General features: G+C 55.3%; 1 protein-coding gene across 2 annotated transcripts in view; it reads left to right on the forward strand.

Moving 5' to 3' along the window:
* Positions 1–17,391, forward strand: part of COL5A1 (collagen type V alpha 1 chain) — a 210,226-nt gene that overhangs the window by 164,040 nt on the left and 28,795 nt on the right. For both annotated transcript variants that reach the window (XM_024251846.3, XM_024251845.3), the window contains exons 38-54: positions 1,473–1,526; positions 2,346–2,453; positions 4,211–4,300; positions 4,397–4,450; positions 5,428–5,535; positions 8,390–8,497; positions 9,446–9,499; positions 10,527–10,580; positions 10,679–10,786; positions 11,627–11,680; positions 11,783–11,890; positions 13,129–13,182; positions 13,977–14,084; positions 14,739–14,792; positions 15,097–15,150; positions 16,137–16,190; positions 16,831–16,884. In XM_024251846.3, the coding sequence (XP_024107614.3) occupies positions 1,473–1,526; positions 2,346–2,453; positions 4,211–4,300; positions 4,397–4,450; positions 5,428–5,535; positions 8,390–8,497; positions 9,446–9,499; positions 10,527–10,580; positions 10,679–10,786; positions 11,627–11,680; positions 11,783–11,890; positions 13,129–13,182; positions 13,977–14,084; positions 14,739–14,792; positions 15,097–15,150; positions 16,137–16,190; positions 16,831–16,884 (1,278 nt within the window). The remainder of the gene's footprint in view (positions 1–1,472; positions 1,527–2,345; positions 2,454–4,210; positions 4,301–4,396; positions 4,451–5,427; positions 5,536–8,389; positions 8,498–9,445; positions 9,500–10,526; positions 10,581–10,678; positions 10,787–11,626; positions 11,681–11,782; positions 11,891–13,128; positions 13,183–13,976; positions 14,085–14,738; positions 14,793–15,096; positions 15,151–16,136; positions 16,191–16,830; positions 16,885–17,391) is intronic.

Below are 17,391 nucleotides of genomic sequence, written 5' to 3' on the forward strand. Positions count from 1 at the left end.
CACAGTGGCTCACGCCAATAATCCCAACACTTTGGGAGGCCGAGATGGGTGGATCACCTGAGGTCGGGAGTTTGAGACCAGCCCGGCCAACATGGTGAAACCCCGTCTCTACTAAAAATACAAAACTTAGCCAGGCATGGTGGCAGGCACCTGTAATCCCAGCTACTCAGGAGGCTGAGGCAGGAGAATCGCTGGAATCCAGGAGGCGGAGGCTGCAGTGAGCCAAGATCGTGCCATTGCACTCCAGCCTGGGCAACAGGAGTGAAACTCTGTCTCAAAAAAAAAAAAAAGAAGCTAATCTGCTGTGGGTTCATGTGGCCCGGTGGCTTGGTGTGAGATTTTGCCTCCGACTGCTGGACAGTGAGTCAGTGAGCCCAGGCCTGGGGCCACTCACCCTCCAGCCCTAGCTTGGCTTCAGGGCTAGCCACCTTCTCCTCCAGAGTCTAGAGTTTGCCTCGAGGCCTCTGGGTAGAAGGTGTGCATGTCTCCACCAGTGTCATGTGGCACCTGCAGATGGCTTCTCGCTGGCACCTGTCATGCTCTGCAGACGTGCCTGGAAATGAAGCCTATGTTGCCTTAAGGTCATCTTTCTTCTTTGAGGGAGAGTACAGAAGGCGTGGCGACACCCACAGCCAAGCCAGGATCGTTACCTACGTGTGAGCATGCAGAGTGGGCTTGAGATATTCCCGCTGAATCAAGCTAAAAATAACGCATCCAAGCTGCCGCGTTATGAAAGCAGCTGGCCCTCGCTCTTGCCTGTTTTAAATACATGCTGAGGAGCACGCGGGCAGAGTCACCCGTCGTGCATCAGAGGCGTTCACGCCAAAGCAGGTCAGTCGTCACAGAGCCACTGCTGAGGAACAGCTAGAGGTAGCCCCCGGTCCAGAAAGGGCACCAAGCCGACTCAGAAAAGGAACGCTTGGTGACACGATAAAGGCGAATCGCGTCGGCCTAAAGATGCAGAGGCGGAAGAGCAGCCAGTGAGATGAGCTTGTGTGGCTTCGTTACCCTCGTGAAATTAGTGCAAACGCATGGTGGCTCACACCTGTAATCCCAGCACTTTGGGAGGCTGAGGCAGGCGGATCATGAGGTCAGGAGTTTGAGGCCAGCCTGACCAACATGGTGAAATCCTGTCTCTACTAAAAATACAAAAATTAGCCAGGTGTGGTGGTACGTGCCTGTAGTCCCAGCTACCCAGGAGGGTGAGGCAGGAGAATCACTTGAACCTGGGAGGCTGAGGTTGCAGTGACCCAAGATCGAGCCACTGCAGTCCAGCCTGGGCGACAGAGCAAGACTCTCCGTCTGAAAAAAAAAAAAAAATGAAGCAAGAGACATGGGCCTCTTACACAAAGTCTGGAACATCTACTATGGGGGGAAGGGAGGTGGAGGGCAAGAGTCCTGCTGAGAACAGCGCAGGGCAGGGTGGCGCAGGCCACTGCTGTACCCTGAGTGCAGTGACTCTCTCTTGACAGGGTTTCCAAGGCAAGACCGGCCCTCCAGGTCCCCCAGGCGTGGTTGGCCCTCAGGTAAGCTCCAGCCTTCCCAGATTCCATGGATCACCCGGTGTCACTTGCCCGCAGGGAAGAGGGTCCCAGCCCGGGCGTCTGTTCCCTCCACGATTCCGGAGGTGCAGGTGCTGCTGAGAGGTTATCTTAGGTCCTGAATGCTGGTCAGCGTGAGGATCGCCCCACACAGGAGCAAGCAAAGATGTGTTTGCCCTCAACACGAACCCAACACACAGGGCAAGGAAGGCTGCCCAAGGCTCACAGGGTGGCTGGGGCCAGACCTGGGCCAGCTCAGGAGCTGGGGTCATCCCTGCTGTGGGTGTCCAAGGCAGCCGAGTCCTCCTGCACTGGGCCCTGTGGGTACCACAGGCCTGCGGTTCTAACCACAGATCAGTGGCAGATCAGTGTCAGGAGCGGCTTAGAGCCGGGATTGATGGCTTAGAGCTGCAAAACGGGGAGGGGTCACCTTGTGTCTTAGAAAGCCCACACCTCATGTAGCGGTGAGTAAGACATAGACTTGCTGCAGCCGCAGAACTGAAGGGCATGTGGGCTCTGCCCCTGGTGTGGCTTTTCTCCCATCCTTGGCCTGTCCTGTGGCTGAATCAGCCTCCCTCAGGGCACATCCCAGGAAGGCAGGCTTGGCTGTGCCTCCTGAAGGCGCCAGGTGGGGGAAGAGGGCCACGTGGGGCCCAGCAGATGCCAGGCAGTGAGCAGTGTACCAGCAGCCACCCTCTGGATCTTTGCCTCCATGACTAGGGCTGTCCTTAGGTTTAGGAAGAGATGCTCGCTCCTTTGCAAGTCACTCTAAACGTTTGTGGCTGACACTGATTTCCCCCACAGGGTCCCACGGGAGAAACGGGCCCAATGGGTGAGCGTGGCCACCCTGGGCCCCCCGGACCCCCTGGTGAACAGGGGCTTCCGGGCCTTGCTGGAAAAGAAGGGACGAAGGTGAGTTTCTGGAGCCTTCCGTGTCAGCTCAGGCGTTTCCTCACGAATCATTTTGGGACTTTGTGTTTTTCTTGCTGTTTTCTGATGAATGAATGATTCGTCAAACAGATGCTGCTCATGCCGGTTCACTCCCCAGACCGCACGTTTTGCTCACTTTTCCTTGATTTGCTCCAGGAGTCACGCTGACCTGCTCAGGGATGGGCTTGAAAGGGGAGTGCAGGGGTCACCACCATCCTCCACCTTCTACTCTCTCCCCAGCTGCCAGCCCTGCTCCCAGAAATGGATAAAAAGCTCTGGGACTTCGTGTGTCCATAACACATTTAGCAGAAAGTGGTCCTTTTAAAAACCCCTCACCCCAGCCAGGTGCAGTGGCTCACGCCTGTAATCCCAGCACTTTTGGAGGCTGAGGCAGGTGAATCACCTGAGGTCAGGAAGTTGAGACCAGCCTGTCCAACATGACGAAACCCCATCTGTACTAAAAATACGGAAATTAGCTGGGTGTGGTGGTGCGCACCTGTAATCCCGCCTACTTGGGAGGCTGAGGCAGGAGAATCACTTGAACCCGGGAGGTGGAGGTTGCAGTGAGCCAAGATTGCGCCAGTGCACTGCAGCCTGGGTGACAGAGCGAGACTCCATCTCAAAAAAAAAAAACCAGCCCTCACCCCAAGAGCCTGAGAAATTATAAAAGTAAAAAGCAAACGTGTTTTTATCCCATCTCTTGGTGCCAGCTCCAACTGCCCCCTTTTCATATCTCCTCCCCTGGGCACCCCAGGTTGAGTGGCCGTAACTTGCTGTGTTAGCACAAAAATAGCCCTTCCCTTTCAGCTCTTCAATAAGGGATGCAGCAGAGGCAAGCTCCCCAGCCCGTAGGACCGCAGAAGAGTAAACTGAAAAATAATAAAGTGAAGCAAATGAAGAAATACTGAAAAAAACACACACCCGTGTGTGCATGTAGATATAGGAATAAATACACATGTGTACACACACACGTGTGTGTATTCTAGACACAAAGAGAGCTCTCCGAGCTTGGAAAGGTGGTCACGGGCATTTGACCTGCTCGTTTGAAAACAGCACTGTGCTCCATGTTGGACCTCAGAGAACATTTTGGAAGATATCAAAGCTTTACTGTACCTCAGGGAAAGTCGAGGCTAAGTGGTGACTTTTTTTCAGAAAATGTGGTTTCAGCCTTGAAGAAGTCCCTCAAGTGATAAGTCCATTTAGGACGATGCTTTTTAACACTGTTTTGACCATGGATTTCTTTGAGCACGGTCTTACAAGGAGCCCCAAATCTATGGAAAAGGTAGATGTGCCCTCAGCTCCCACATGGCCTGTCGTAGCCCTTAAGGGCCTTGGGAAGAAGGACCTGGAACTCCGTGGAGCAGGGGTATTGTCAGATTTGCACAGAGCCCGCCAGATGAGCGTGGCTTCCAGGTGGAGGCTCGGGCTGTGCTCCCACGTGTGGGCTGCTGAGTCCAGTCATGACTCTGAAAAGCGGCCAGGAGAACCCAATCCAACCCAAGTCCAGGGGTATCTGATGAGAAGGCCCTGACCCTTGGCCTCGCTCTGGGGCTGGTGAGAGGTCTGTGTTGCTGGCTCCAGGAGAGAAGGCCCCAAACCTTGGCCTCGCTCTGGCTCTGGTGAGAGGTCTGCGTTGCTGGCTCCAAGAGAGAAGACCCCAGCCCTTGGCTTTGCTCTGGGGCTGGTGAGAGGTCTGTGTCACTGGCTCCAGGAAAGCTCATCTCTGACTCTGTTTTCAGGGTGACCCAGGCCCCGCAGGACTCCCTGGGAAAGATGGCCCTCCAGGATTACGTGGCTTCCCTGGGGACCGAGGGCTTCCTGGTCCAGTGGTGAGTGAGAGGCCAGGCGGGGAATGAAATGGGACAGGTGCAGCCCTGGAGGCCTCTCCCCACGTGCCCTTGACCAACCTTTTCATGGCTTTGCAGGGAGCTCTTGGACTGAAAGGCAATGAAGGGCCCCCTGGCCCACCAGGCCCTGCGGTGAGTCAAAGCCTTTGTCCCATCCTCTTTCTTGAATCCTACTCTCCAAGTCAGAAGGGGCAGTCCCTGAGGGCCCAGAGCATGCAGCTGCCCCAGACCCCCGAGGAGCCTGGGGAGGATGTGGAGGGGGGAAGATGGCCTTTGGGGAGATGCAGGCCGCGCATCCCAAGCCGGCAGCCGGGATGACAAAGGGTCCCGGGGCACACCGAGGAAAGGAGAGCGCTGGGCAGCCTGGAGGGCGGGAGGAGCCACCCTGTGTTGCCTGTGGAGCACACTCCCCGGAGGAGCAAGGAGAAAGCCTACACGCCTATCGTGGGTCTGGGCTAGGCCAGCAGGGGAAGAAACAGACACGGGTCTCCAGGGACTCTGAAGATGCACGCTAAAGCCAGGCTGCCCACGGCGGGGGTCCACTGGGCAGGATGGCCCTCTCGATTAGGCCAGGTACCCACCCATCCATATGCCAGCCCCCAGGCAAGGCATCCCCTGGAAAACGCACACCATGGAGGAGCACAGCAGAGAGGGGAGTGGGTGCCCCATGGGCATGGGGGCCCTGGAGGGGAGGGGTTGTCCCACAGGCATGTGGGTCCTGGAGGAGAGGGGGTGCTCCGTGGGCTCTAGAGGGGAGAGGGTACCCCACGGACATGTGGGCCCTGGAGGAGAGAGGGTGCCCCATGGGTATGCGGGCCCTCGAGGGGAGGGGGTGCCAGGCTCCTAGAAGAGGGAGCCCATTGAAGACAAGCACACCACAGGGCACACTGTCAGACACCAGGGGGAGGAGCACCTGGGAGCTTGGAGTTACAGGAGGACACAGAGCCCCGAACGCTAGACCAGGTAGTTTGTGCTTGCAAAGGGCCATAGGGAGCCACGGTGGGCTCTAGAGTGAGCAGGTAAGTGGAGTGATCAGCTGGTGCTTTACAAAGTCATGACCATGCAGTCTGAGAGCCTTTGAAGCAGACTGTTTTCTTGCTCCACCTCAGGGATCTCCAGGGGAGAGAGGTCCAGCTGGAGCCGCTGGGCCCATCGGAATTCCAGGGAGACCTGGGCCCCAGGGACCCCCAGGGCCGGCAGGAGAGAAAGGGGCTCCTGTAAGTACTGCCTTGGATTGAGGGAGCCCTTCCCTCAGAGGTGCTGGGGTCGTTCCGTGTCTGGCCTTGTCCCTCCCCCTGTGATGTCCCCAGGGGTGTTTCCTTGGGATTGGGGATGGGGTGGGGTCTGCGGCCCTCTAGGACAGAGCGTGTGTCCCATGGGGACCTGGTGACCTGCCTGAGGAGCACAGGAGGAGTCCTCGTGCCGGCCACATTCTTTCTGCCATCAGCTGAGCCAGAGGGGGCCCTGTGGGTTGATGTTGGGCAGGGCTCAGCCTGTCCACACGTGCATATTGGTGTTCCCCACATGCGTGGACAGAGGAAGGGGCCGAAGACAGTCAGTGCCCTATGGACTTGGTCTCCGTCCAGCCTCAGTGCCACCTGTGTGGTCGGGCCACAGCTGCCCACTGTGTGAACTGTTCCCCGCTGCTGGCCCGGACTCGTGGCTGGGCTCTTCATGGGAAAGGATGTTTGGAACCGGGGAGTCCTGTTTCTTGGTTGGGGGGCAGGTGTAGAGAGCAGATGTCCAGCAAAGAAGGGGCAGGGGATGGGTGGATAACGGAAAGACAAGGCGCCTTCCTCTATGTCCAGGAAAGCCCACCTGCTGGTAAGCCCCGAATTTTGCAGGCTTTGTGAAGCCTCGGGAGTGGGGAGGAGCATGTCTTGAGGGTGCCCAGATCTTGGTCTCCAAGAAGGAGATGAGTGAGTGCCCTTCTTGTCTAGATGCTTCCTGCCAGCCTGCTTTTGTGAATAACCCACAAAATGCCATTTACCTTCCAGAAGTATTTGACTTCTGCCACAGAATTTTGCAATATCCCCTACTCCTGCATTCAATCAGCTGTGGAGACCAATTTAATCTCAACTTCTCCTTCCCAGTACAGAGGGTCAGAGTGAGTTTGAATTCTCCAGGGGAATCGGCAGATAATCAGTGCAGACCATCTCAAATTGAGTTAGGTCTGAGTGCTGATTGTTAGAAAGCTGTTTTCTTTCTCTTTTTTTGAGATGGAGTCTCGCTGTGTCGCTCAGGCTGGAGTGCAGTGGCACGATCTCGGCTCAGTGTGACCTCTGCCTCCTCGGTTCAAGCAATTCTCCTGCCTCAGCCTCCCTAGTAGCTGGGATTATAGATGTGTGCTACCACACCCGGCTACTTTTTGTACTTTTAGTAGAGACGGGGTTTCGCCATGTTGGCCAGGCTGGTCTCAAACTCCTGACCTCAAGTGATCTACCCGCCTCGGCCTCCCAAGGTGCTGGGATTACAGGCATGAGCTGCTGCGCCCAGCCAGAAACTGTGATTTTCTTGTACGTTTCACTCTCAGTGGCTCATGGGTGGCAGGAACAGCCTACATTCCCTGGGCAGGAACTTCCCTGAAAACCACATTGGAAACATCTGGGCCATTGAGAATCTGTTCAATATATTATTGGCAATTTTGGTGACTTCTAATCATTTCCAGTGAGGCACCCAGGACATGGATCCAGCTGGATTCTGTGCCAGAAAACTGAAGCCAACTGGGCAGTCAGTGTATAGAGTGCACACAAAGTCAGCTGGAAATGGCTTGTTTCACAGTTTCAAGAGAGTAAATATTTAAGCAGAAACCTTGCAAGAGTTGCTCTATCCAGGGAGAAGCTCGTCATCCTCTCAGAATAGCTCCAGAGGGAAGGAAAGGCCAAGCAAAGGTCGGACGTCTCCGAGAACTCCCAACCTGACCAGGAATGTAGGACAGGAAGCTTCCACAAAAGCCCCGCACGTGGTCTTTGCATTCTCTGGCTTAAGTAGGGTAGAAATTTCTATGAATAGGAGCTAAGTTTGAGGAGCAGGACATGAATTGTGGAGGGAGGAATGGTAAGACGAAATAGTGATGGATGACTAAATCCCGGCTACATTTAGACCAGAACATTGAATGTACATTCTCTATTCCATGTTTCCCTTCCCTATGTGCACACTCTCCTTCTGTGTATCTGTCGGAAGATAGGGATCCCTGTCTGGAGTGAGAAAATATAGGCTGCTCACAGAGTGATGCGATGGCTGGTAGAACCGAGCAAAGCAAGAATTTAAGAAGGATCATTTGAGATTACCAAGCAGGCAGTTAGGAGGAAAATGAATCAAAGTTCCAAGGACAGGAAAAATAGGGTGTACGTATGCACACAAGCATGTCCTGTGTGTGTACCTGTGCGTGCATACTCATGTATGCATGCATATACATGTCAGTGTGCTTGTTTGTGTGTCCTTGTGTGTGCATGCATGTCCTTGTGTGTACATGTTGGTGCATATTCATGCGTGTGCACGTGCATGTGAGTATGCTTGTTTTGTGCACATGCATGTATACATGTGTACATAGGCAAATCCACATGTGTGCATGTATGCACGTGTGTGTTTACATGTCTTCATGTATGTGCATGCATGTCCTTGTGTGTGTGTGCAGGGAGAGTATCTGCAGAGAATGTAAAGAATCAGAAAGCTGGTGAAAGCTGGAGCTCAGGCTATCCTGGTGACTGGGCTTGGCTCTTGGTCACTAGCTTAGACAATCCACATACAGGCTCAGGAATTTGGCTGGCTGGGTTTGGATCCTGTCTCTACTGCTCACTAACTGTGCCTCAGTTTCTCCATCTGTAAAAGAGCAGCCTTTCCTAGGATGAGTGTGTATTAATCGAAGCGATGCACCAGAAGTTCATGGTCCAGGGGCGGGCTCAGAGTTGGCCCTCAGTGGCCCTGGCTGAAAGCCATTAGGACTGTGGGGACGGTCACCCTCACCAACTCCCACTTCTGCCAGCGGGTCCCTCTCTTGGGTAATGAGCTGGTGGGGGGATGTTCCCAGGTTGGAGTCATATTTGACCTGAGATCTTCTGTATTCTCTAGGGCGAGAAAGGCCCACAAGGCCCAGCTGGCCGAGATGGTCTCCAGGGTCCTGTGGGGCTCCCGGGTCCAGCTGGCCCCGTGGGTCCGCCTGGAGAAGACGGAGATAAGGTAAGGCGAATCCAGAGACCCATGGCCAGGCCTGGCTGGGAAGACAGGTGTGAGGGAGGGTGGTGAATTTAAAGGACAGGATGCTGGCGGGTAGAGCGGCTCAGCCGGCGGAGTGATGCCACACCCACCCCGCAGTCCTGGCATTAGGGGATAATTTCGCAGCAGCCCACAGATAAATGGTAATACATGCAGTCCCTGGCATGCTCGAGGGACCTAGAAACCACATCCTCCTGTGTCATTTTGAGGTTGCCTACGACATTTGCTGTGAGTAGCCAGAGCAGAGAAAAATGCTCCCCGGTCCCCCCAAATCATTTCAAATTCTGAAACTGCGGAGCCCGGTTTAATGAGGTTTTGCTCAATATCTATTTTTAAATGTCTCCACTTGAATTATCCAGGCTCCCGTTCATTAAGAATATGCTTTATAATTCTAAAACAATGGCTGCAGAAGCTTGTATTTTATCCTGCATTTAATGCAGACAGTGAAATTTCGCTCTGCTGTAGCTTTCTATTTATGACCCCTCTCTGGGGACATTTCCAACTTCGTCACCTCTGCATGGATGATGCCTTACATCTCCGGGTGGGAGACAGCTTTGCACCAACAAGAACAACAGAGAGGATTTTAATATAGTAATTGAGTTGCCTGTTATTATGTTGTCATGGTAGTGGCCCAATTTGAACAACAGAGTAAATATTTTCAATATGACTTTTCCCACATTTTCAAGTCTACTAAAAGCCTGTCTAGCATCAGATCAAGACCTCATCCCTTTTAGCGCTTGTATGAAAAAGGAAATCAAGCTAATATATGGAAACATTTATTCGTAGGAAAGTTATAGGGCCACCTGGAAAGGACACTGTTCTTAATATCCAAGAAAAATTCATTATGGGGAATAGAAAAGGTCCAAACGGTTGTCAAGCTTTTCTAACAGAATCCCCCACACCTTCCCCCAGGGAGAGATCGGGGAGCCGGGGCAGAAAGGAAGCAAGGGGGACAAAGGAGAACAGGTAAGAGTTGGCACCGGGGGGCGCGGCGGCCCCCAGGTCCCGAGGGGCCTCGTCACAGGCTGTAGGCTGTGTGCCATGCGTGTTCTCTTCCAACGTTGCTGATGACTAGCGGGACATGCTGTGAAAATCTCCCGTGCATGTGTGTTCCCACAACATCTGTGTGTGCACACGCATGCATATCTGGGAGTGAGTCTCTCTGTGTTAGAATGAACAGGAAACATCCACCGGTTTTGTGAAATTAAACAAATGGAGTGTTTCTGTCCTAGAGGGCTTGGGTTCTGCAGACACACCCATTGCCCTCTGAGGTGAGGGAACCAGAATGCTCCGGCAGAGGCAGCACCATTGACCAAATGCCTGTTCGTTTTTCCCCTTTTTGTTTTTTCATCTGTTCAGAAATCCTAGTGTGTTCTTGCAAAAGCCCCATCATTCTGCTACCAGCTCCCACCCAATGGGTGACATGTCTCTTTATCTCCTGTACAGCCAGGCCTTTACCCCAGTACTTTGATTCCTAGGCAAGCAGGATCCGTGCTCCTGGGAGGCCTGCCACAGGGGCTGTGTCCTTCCAGCCGTGGGTTGGGCTACCGGGGCCAAGGGCACTGTACCCTCCTTGCTTGCCTCCTTCCCATGGTCCCATGCCGGAGGTCTCTTGAGGATGGCACAGCAGGGGACATGGTGCTGGGTGCAAGGGCTCCAGAGGAGCTTGTGATCCTGGACCCTCACTGTTGAAGGGGGCCTCACGTGCCCGTCGTGGGTGCATGATGGGAGCTGAGATGACACACGGTGGTCTCGAGAGACATTGGGGGCAGCTCTTTGCCATCCAGAAATGGGCTCAGGGTGGAACCAAGATCCTCATCTACTTCCCAGAGCCTGCAGCAGGCTTGCACCGTGGTGCAAGGAACGACACATTTGGAGACTGAACTGATGATGTTGGATGCATCAGTCCCCGGGCTCAGGATGCGGTCCACCCCTCCCTCAGCCTTATCCACAATCCAGGAAGCTACCCATGTCTCTGTCTTGTTCCCCACAGGGTCCTCCTGGGCCTACAGGTCCTCAAGGCCCCATCGGACAGCCAGGCCCCTCTGTGAGTATCCATGGTCAATGACCTTCGGAAAGCCCCACGCCCTCCAGAGCTGCTGGCATAGCCAGCATCCTCACCCATGGCCGGTTATTTCCCTGCAGGGAGCTGACGGCGAGCCAGGGCCTCGGGGCCAGCAGGGCCTTTTCGGGCAGAAAGGTGATGAAGGTCCCAGAGGCTTTCCTGGACCCCCTGGGCCAGTGGGGCTGCAGGTAACTGTGGGGTTCTCACCACACCGGGCTCCGCTTCTGACGCCCCCTGTGTCTTCGCTGTGCTCTCCCATCTTGTCTTTTAAGAATGGAAAACTAAAGCCAGGCTGCAGGGGGCCTCCTGGGCCTCCTCATTCCAATTGGAAGTACTGTAGCTTCCCAGAATTCCAGACATGCCTGCATTTACCACTCTTCAGCAGTGGCGTTTATTTCTGTGCTCATTGTGGAAACTGATGATTCGTAAGAAACACAGCAACAGTGACTTCTAAATGCACCCCCTAGAGATGACAACAATAAACATTTGGGCATGTTTCATTGCCATGCCTTTTAAATGTGTGTATTCTCATACACAGAGGTGCATATGTAATTGTATTTGGTGTTTGAAAATGAATCATGTCATAAGTCATAGAGAGTTTGTACCCAGCTTTCCCCATTTTCCATCCTCCATTCCCGTTTTACGTTATGAGTGTGTTGAATGCCATTACACATGACTTTGTATTTATTTGGAAAACATGATTTTTAGTCACTGCACAGTAAGCCAGCATCTGGTGGTGACATAATTTACCCAGGCATCCCCTGCTGGCTCCTTAGGCTTTATTGTTTTATGGGATCCTGCCATAATCACCTTTGTCGTAAATCTTTGCAATCTTCTCTGCTTCTTTCCTCGGGCCGATTCTGAGACTGGGAACCCCGGGACGTCCTCGTGGGTAGCTGTGCACAGAGAAGCACCTTCCAGGGCTTCGGGGGCTCAGGGGTGCTGTGTGGGTGGAAGTCATGAAAGTTGTGTGTGTGTGACATACACATGACAGAACAGCGCTTAACTGGGAAGTTTCCTGTTCTCAGGGTTTGCCAGGACCTCCAGGTGAGAAGGGTGAGACAGGAGACGTGGGCCAGATGGTAAGTGTGCCTGAGACTCCAAGGCCTTGCCGTACTAGCGGCTCATGTTTTGGGGAAACATTTGCGTTTCCTCTGGGCTCAGTGGTCTCTCCCTTTTCCTAGGGCCCCCCGGGTCCCCCTGGCCCCCGAGGACCCTCCGGAGCTCCAGGTGCTGATGGCCCACAAGGTCCCCCAGGTGGAATAGGAAACCCTGGTGCAGTGGGAGAGAAGGTGAGGCTTGTGCCTGCTCTGGTGGCAGATTTGTGGTTGTTTGAGGAGAGAGTGTGTGTGTGTGCATGCACGTGTGTGTACATCTCTGTGTGTACACAGAGATGAGAAGTACTCATTTCTGTGGGCGTGGCTGGGTTATTCCTATGAAAGGCATTTTGAAATGTAGGCAAATACTTGTGAAATGGAACTGGGAACTCTGTCCATTTGTGACAGCCTTTTGCAGAATTTCCAGACAATGCCCCACCAGCAGAGCCACTGCCTCCTCCAAGACTCAGCTCTGGTGGAGATCATCTATTCCTTAAATAACTGGTGTTTCTAAGCTTGCAGTTTCCATTTCAGCCAAATTATTTTCTCAAATGGATCCTCTCCATTTGATCTGATTGGTTTTGGAGCCCAGACTCCGTGAGCGTGATGGACCTATGTGTGTGTGCGTGCCTGTGTGTGTGAGCTCATGTGTGCACATCGGTGCATGTGTGTGTGCCTGCATGCTGGGTGGGACGGCACTGAGCTGACTCCACATCCTTGTTCCTGCATTTGCCTGACTGCAAAAGCACCTCTCCCAGTTCCCCTGGACAAGAGGGAAGACAGAGTGTACATGCATGCACTTGAGCCCCCTGTGCACCGTTTCCAGAACTTTCTTTCTGACGTCAATCAGGCCATTAAATTGGAAGACGCCTTCCACCACTGCTCATTTTTTATGATACAGAAATTAAAGAGAAATATGCCCTGCTGAGACCACAGGGCGATGGTGTGCGGCTTCTGCTCAGAGAGGCGGTGTTTTCCTTGGTGTCCCTGCCGTAGGGCGCACGTTTCTGTTCACCTACTGCCACTGTGCTTGCCCTCTTCCCTGCATCCCTCTGGCCTGCGTCCCTGAGGACTGCGTGCCTGTCCTCCTGCCTCGGCCCTGGCCATCCCCTACCTGGAGTGCCATCCTAGCCACTTACCAGCTTCTCATAGTTGCCCTCCACAACCCTTGGAGCAGCGCTCCGGGAAAGCCTTCACAGACAGTGTTGCTTGCAGTCTGGACACTCTGCCCTGTATCCGTCACGTGCCTGCCACATTCCTCACGCACTTCCAATTCCGGGAGTGTCTGGGGACAGCACTCCTCAGAAACCCCTGGGTCCTGGGTGCCCAGCGGCAGGCACACAGCAGGCAGGCTTTGGCAAATGCTTGAAACCGTAGCACTGCGTTCATCGTGGTGCTCACCGCTGCCGTAACCACATGCACTGTCTCCCTAGGGCGAGCCCGGCGAAGCAGGTGAGCCTGGCCTTCCGGGAGAAGGCGGCCCCCCGGTGAGTGAGCAGGCACTGCGGGAGGGGTGGGATACAGCCGAGCGGGTGTGTGGATGGGGTGCTGGGTCAGAGGCTCTGGCTCTGCCTTAGCTTTTCCATCCGTGAAATGGGAGTTGTAACCCCTCTTGTGCCCATTTCATGGAATGACCGTGAACAAGGTGTGTGATGTGGGAGTGAGCGTGTGCACGCAGACCTAGCAATAGCTATCTGTGCCCAGTGGCCTGTGGTAACTCTACCTTCTGTAGTGTTTGCTCCTGGCCCCTTCACGGGTTCGCGTAAGTGTGAGGGCGGCTGCTGTCACCTCGTCCCCCCGGACCTTGAGGGCCAGACTAGGAATATCCAGGCCTTCTCAGGCCAGATGAATGTTCACTATGAGGCCAGCCCAAAGGTGGCTTTCAGGCCCAGGACCAGCTGGGTGGACTCAGGTCTTCTGGTTCTAGCTGCTCCCTCCCCATGAGATCCGTGGAGTCTGTGGGCACCCCTTGTGGTCTTCACTGACTGGTATCTAGTCCAGGAGTCGGTTCCTCCTACCTAGAGCTGAATCTCAGCCTTCGAGGGCCCCAGAAAGTGAAGGCTCCTCAGGTCCCCCTTGGGGTGCACACAAGAGCTGGTTCTGCCCAGGGTTGGGGGAGCGACCTGGCAGTCAGACCCCTGCAGGGCTCAGCAGATACTTGGAAAGGCTGGTCTGAATGGGGTGAGAAAACCGGGGAGGCCCACCGTAAACTGGCACCTGCCTTGCTCTGGGCGGTGACGTGGTTGGCTCTGAGGACTTGACACTGGCCTCTTTCCTCCAGGGACCTAAAGGAGAAAGGGGAGAGAAGGGCGAGTCGGGCCCTTCGGGTGCTGCTGGACCCCCTGGACCCAAAGGCCCTCCCGGAGACGATGGTCCCAAAGGCAGCCCTGTGAGTATTCCAGACATGCCTCAGGGGCCCTGCAGCAGGGGCGGGGCTCTGCACTGGGATCATTCTGACTCATTGGCCGTGCACTCTGCTCTGAGAACAGCTTCAAGACCATTCCATGTCTTGGGTAATTTTTCTAGACACTAGAGGTTTTCATACCAGCTACTGAATCAAAATAGCAGAGATGCGACAGGGCGTGGACTGGAGGAGAAAGCCCTGAGTGATTCTTCTCTGTGGGCCAGGCGGCCGGCTGAGATGCACGAGTGACAGCCAGGCTTTGGGAAGATGCCCCTGCCCTTGGCCGGCCCTGATTTTGCATCAGGAGGGGCTTTGGAGAGGTACATTCCGGAAGTCTGAAGGTCCAGGTTCTAGTTGCAGCCTGGAGCTCCCAGGAATAGACCTGTGGGCGGAACGCCTGCCCCTTGCTTGGCTCTGGAAAGCAAGAGACCAGCTGACCCCTGCCATGCCCACTGGCTGGGCTTGCAGGCTCTGGGACATGCTGCACGTGGAAGGGTTTCTGGGCCATAAAGTACACTGGAACGTCTTAGGAGCTGGATGGTGGCAGGTGGCCATCTTGAGGTGGTGACGTGACTGGCCGTGTGTGGTCTCAGTCAGGTTGCTGATGGCCTTGGCTGCTTCTTTCTTTCTTCCTTTCAGGGCCCGGTGGGTTTTCCTGGAGATCCCGGCCCCCCCGGAGAGCCTGGCCCCGCGGTAGGTGCTCAAGAGGGCAAAGCCACCAGATCCCCCACAATGCTGGCCTGCCTCTGCCAGCCCCATTTCCCCTCTTTCTGGTTGTTCTTTGTGATGAACTCTCACTGGGGCAGGCAGTGTCCCAAAGGCACTCGTGTTCTGGTGATCAGAGCAAGAAAACGCCTTTGGCCCCACTGAGCATGCTCTGTGCTGGCACCAGAATGGATCTGGGTTTTGGGAAGGGGCTGGAGATGCATTGGGAGCTGGTGCATGAACTCAGGGTGCCATCCGGGGGTCAGCAAGGAGCTCGCTTTTGTCCCCACAGGGTCAAGATGGTCCCCCTGGTGACAAAGGAGACGATGGTGAACCCGGGCAGACGGTGAGTCCACAATCTGGGCTGGCTTCCTGGTGGAGGTGTCAGTGTATTCTTGGGACCTTGCAACTTGCTTGGCTCATTTCTGGGAAAAACTCCGACCTAGCTGATATTGATTCCCTTATGATATTGATTCCTTTACGATATTGATTCTGGACAGTGACAGGGCTCATGAACTCCCTCTGAGATGCACATGTTGTCTCAGCAGCAGGTTTGCAGGCAGCCACAGGGCTTCCACGACCCACCACGGGCTCGCCCAGGAACGTCAGATCTTACTCACAGCTCTGCCTAGCAGGGCCAGTGCCTCTCCTCACCGGGCCCTTCCTGCCTTACCTTGACCGAGATCACACTGGACATTGCATCTGACACTTGGCGTTGAGTGTTTTAAACACCACGTCAAGCCCAGAACGTCTCTCTGGGATGGATCGACCCCCATGGGCCCTGGGCAGGACTGGGCCTGGAGGAGGCCCCTGAGGCCTTGCAGGCGCCCTTGCCCCACCTTGCATCCAGCCTGGCCAAGCGTGGGGGACTGCGGACCTGAGGGCAAAGGCCATGTCACTGAGTTGAGAGGAGCGTCCACTCAGAGAAGGGGTTAGGGATTGAGCCTCGGGCTGGATTTCCCTGACAGACACCCCCAGTCCACCACTTCCCGGCCTGTGTCCCCACTTTTGTGAAAGGGGATGCCAGTGCCTCGTCCCTGCCCAGGTTGTGGTGGGGACTGAACCATCGTCGTGTATCAAGAGTCAGCACTGTGAGTGGGAAAATTCTCTTGCAAAATGCAGAAAACCCGCAGGATGGGAGTTGGGGTTCCTTACGCTGTCACAGCCTGGGTGCGACACTGTCTTAGGACTCTCTGTGCTAGCCCCAAAAGAAGAGAGAGGCGGCTGCAGGGCTGGCCGAGGAGAAAATAGACTGAAATCTCCGTGTGTTTTGCCTCCATTGAGTCTAACAAGCCCCAATTCCTCACACTCTGTTCTTTCTCCCAATACCAGGGATCCCCCGGCCCTACTGGTGAACCAGGTCCATCCGGGCCTCCAGGAAAAAGGGTAAATAATTCTGCGGGCACATCCTTGCTGTCAGCTCCCTGCATGAAGCTCCCCCGCCCCTCCCCGTCACCTTTGCTTGGGCCCTGGGTGCTCCGAACCTCACTGATGAGGAAGGGCTCGGGTGTGGCATGTTCTCCACTTAGCCTCCGCCACATCGTCACAAAATCACAGGCCTGCCAGGTCGACGCAGCTGCTCCTTTTAGGACAGGCTGACTGCTGACACCGTCAGTGGTCTCCATCGTGGGAGAAAGACACCCGCAAAGCTGCGAAAGTCCTTTTCCCCTGGCTCAGGTTTTACTGAAAAGCTAGAACAAATGAGAAGGCATCCTTTGCAGATTGAATGGCCCAGCCACTTGCTGGTGGTGCAGTAAACAGCTGCCTGGTGCAGCCAGGACGGAGGCCACACAGAATTCGAGGTGTGCACTGCGCCTCCCCACGTGGTCTGAGAGACCTTTACCTGGGACCGGAGTCCATAGCACTCATGCTGAGGACCCGTGTCGCTGCGGGTGGCCCGGGAGCAGCCTCCATGACCCTGCACCCCTGCCCTGCAGCCCGGCACACCCTGAGCACCTGCACCCGAGCTCGTCCCTCTGCCCCTGCAGGCCACACTCACCACCTGCTGTTCTCTTGCTTGTTTCAGGGTCCCCCAGGCCCTGCAGGCCCCGAAGGCAGACAGGGAGAGAAAGGGGCCAAGGTAACGTGTTTTGGGGCCAGGCTGTGACCGCGTAGACCTCCCCCAAGGGAGCCCAGAGGGTGGGGAGTGGACAAGCATGTAGGCAGAGACGTCCATGGAGGCCGAGAGTGGCTGCCCCAGGGGCACCTGGCTCGTGGCCTACCTGGGGAGGAGACCTGGTTCTTTGTCAAGGAGGCAGCCAAGTGGTGGCCACGAGACTGGGGCTGTCTGCCCTGCCCGCCTGAGGGAGGAGGCGGGTGGTGGGTACGGGATTCAGGGAGCCCAAGCCTGAGTAGTTCTGTTCCCCGGAGCCCTGCGACCTCATGCCTGGTCTTTGAGCTGGCCACACCTCAGCCGCCTACGTCTGAAGTGGACCGTGTCTGATAGTGACCGTGTCTGCTGCGGGGCCCGTGCAGAAGATGGGATGCCGTCACCCATGCAGTTGGCTTGGGGCCTGGCCCGGAGCACACGGGAGGCTATTCTGTCAGTGAGGTGATGGCGGCCCGGCCTGGCGCTGTCTGCCTCCCT

The sequence above is a fragment of the Pongo abelii genome, chromosome 13 (assembly GCF_028885655.2).
Source record: "Pongo abelii isolate AG06213 chromosome 13, NHGRI_mPonAbe1-v2.0_pri, whole genome shotgun sequence".
Lineage (NCBI taxonomy): Eukaryota > Metazoa > Chordata > Mammalia > Primates > Hominidae > Pongo > Pongo abelii.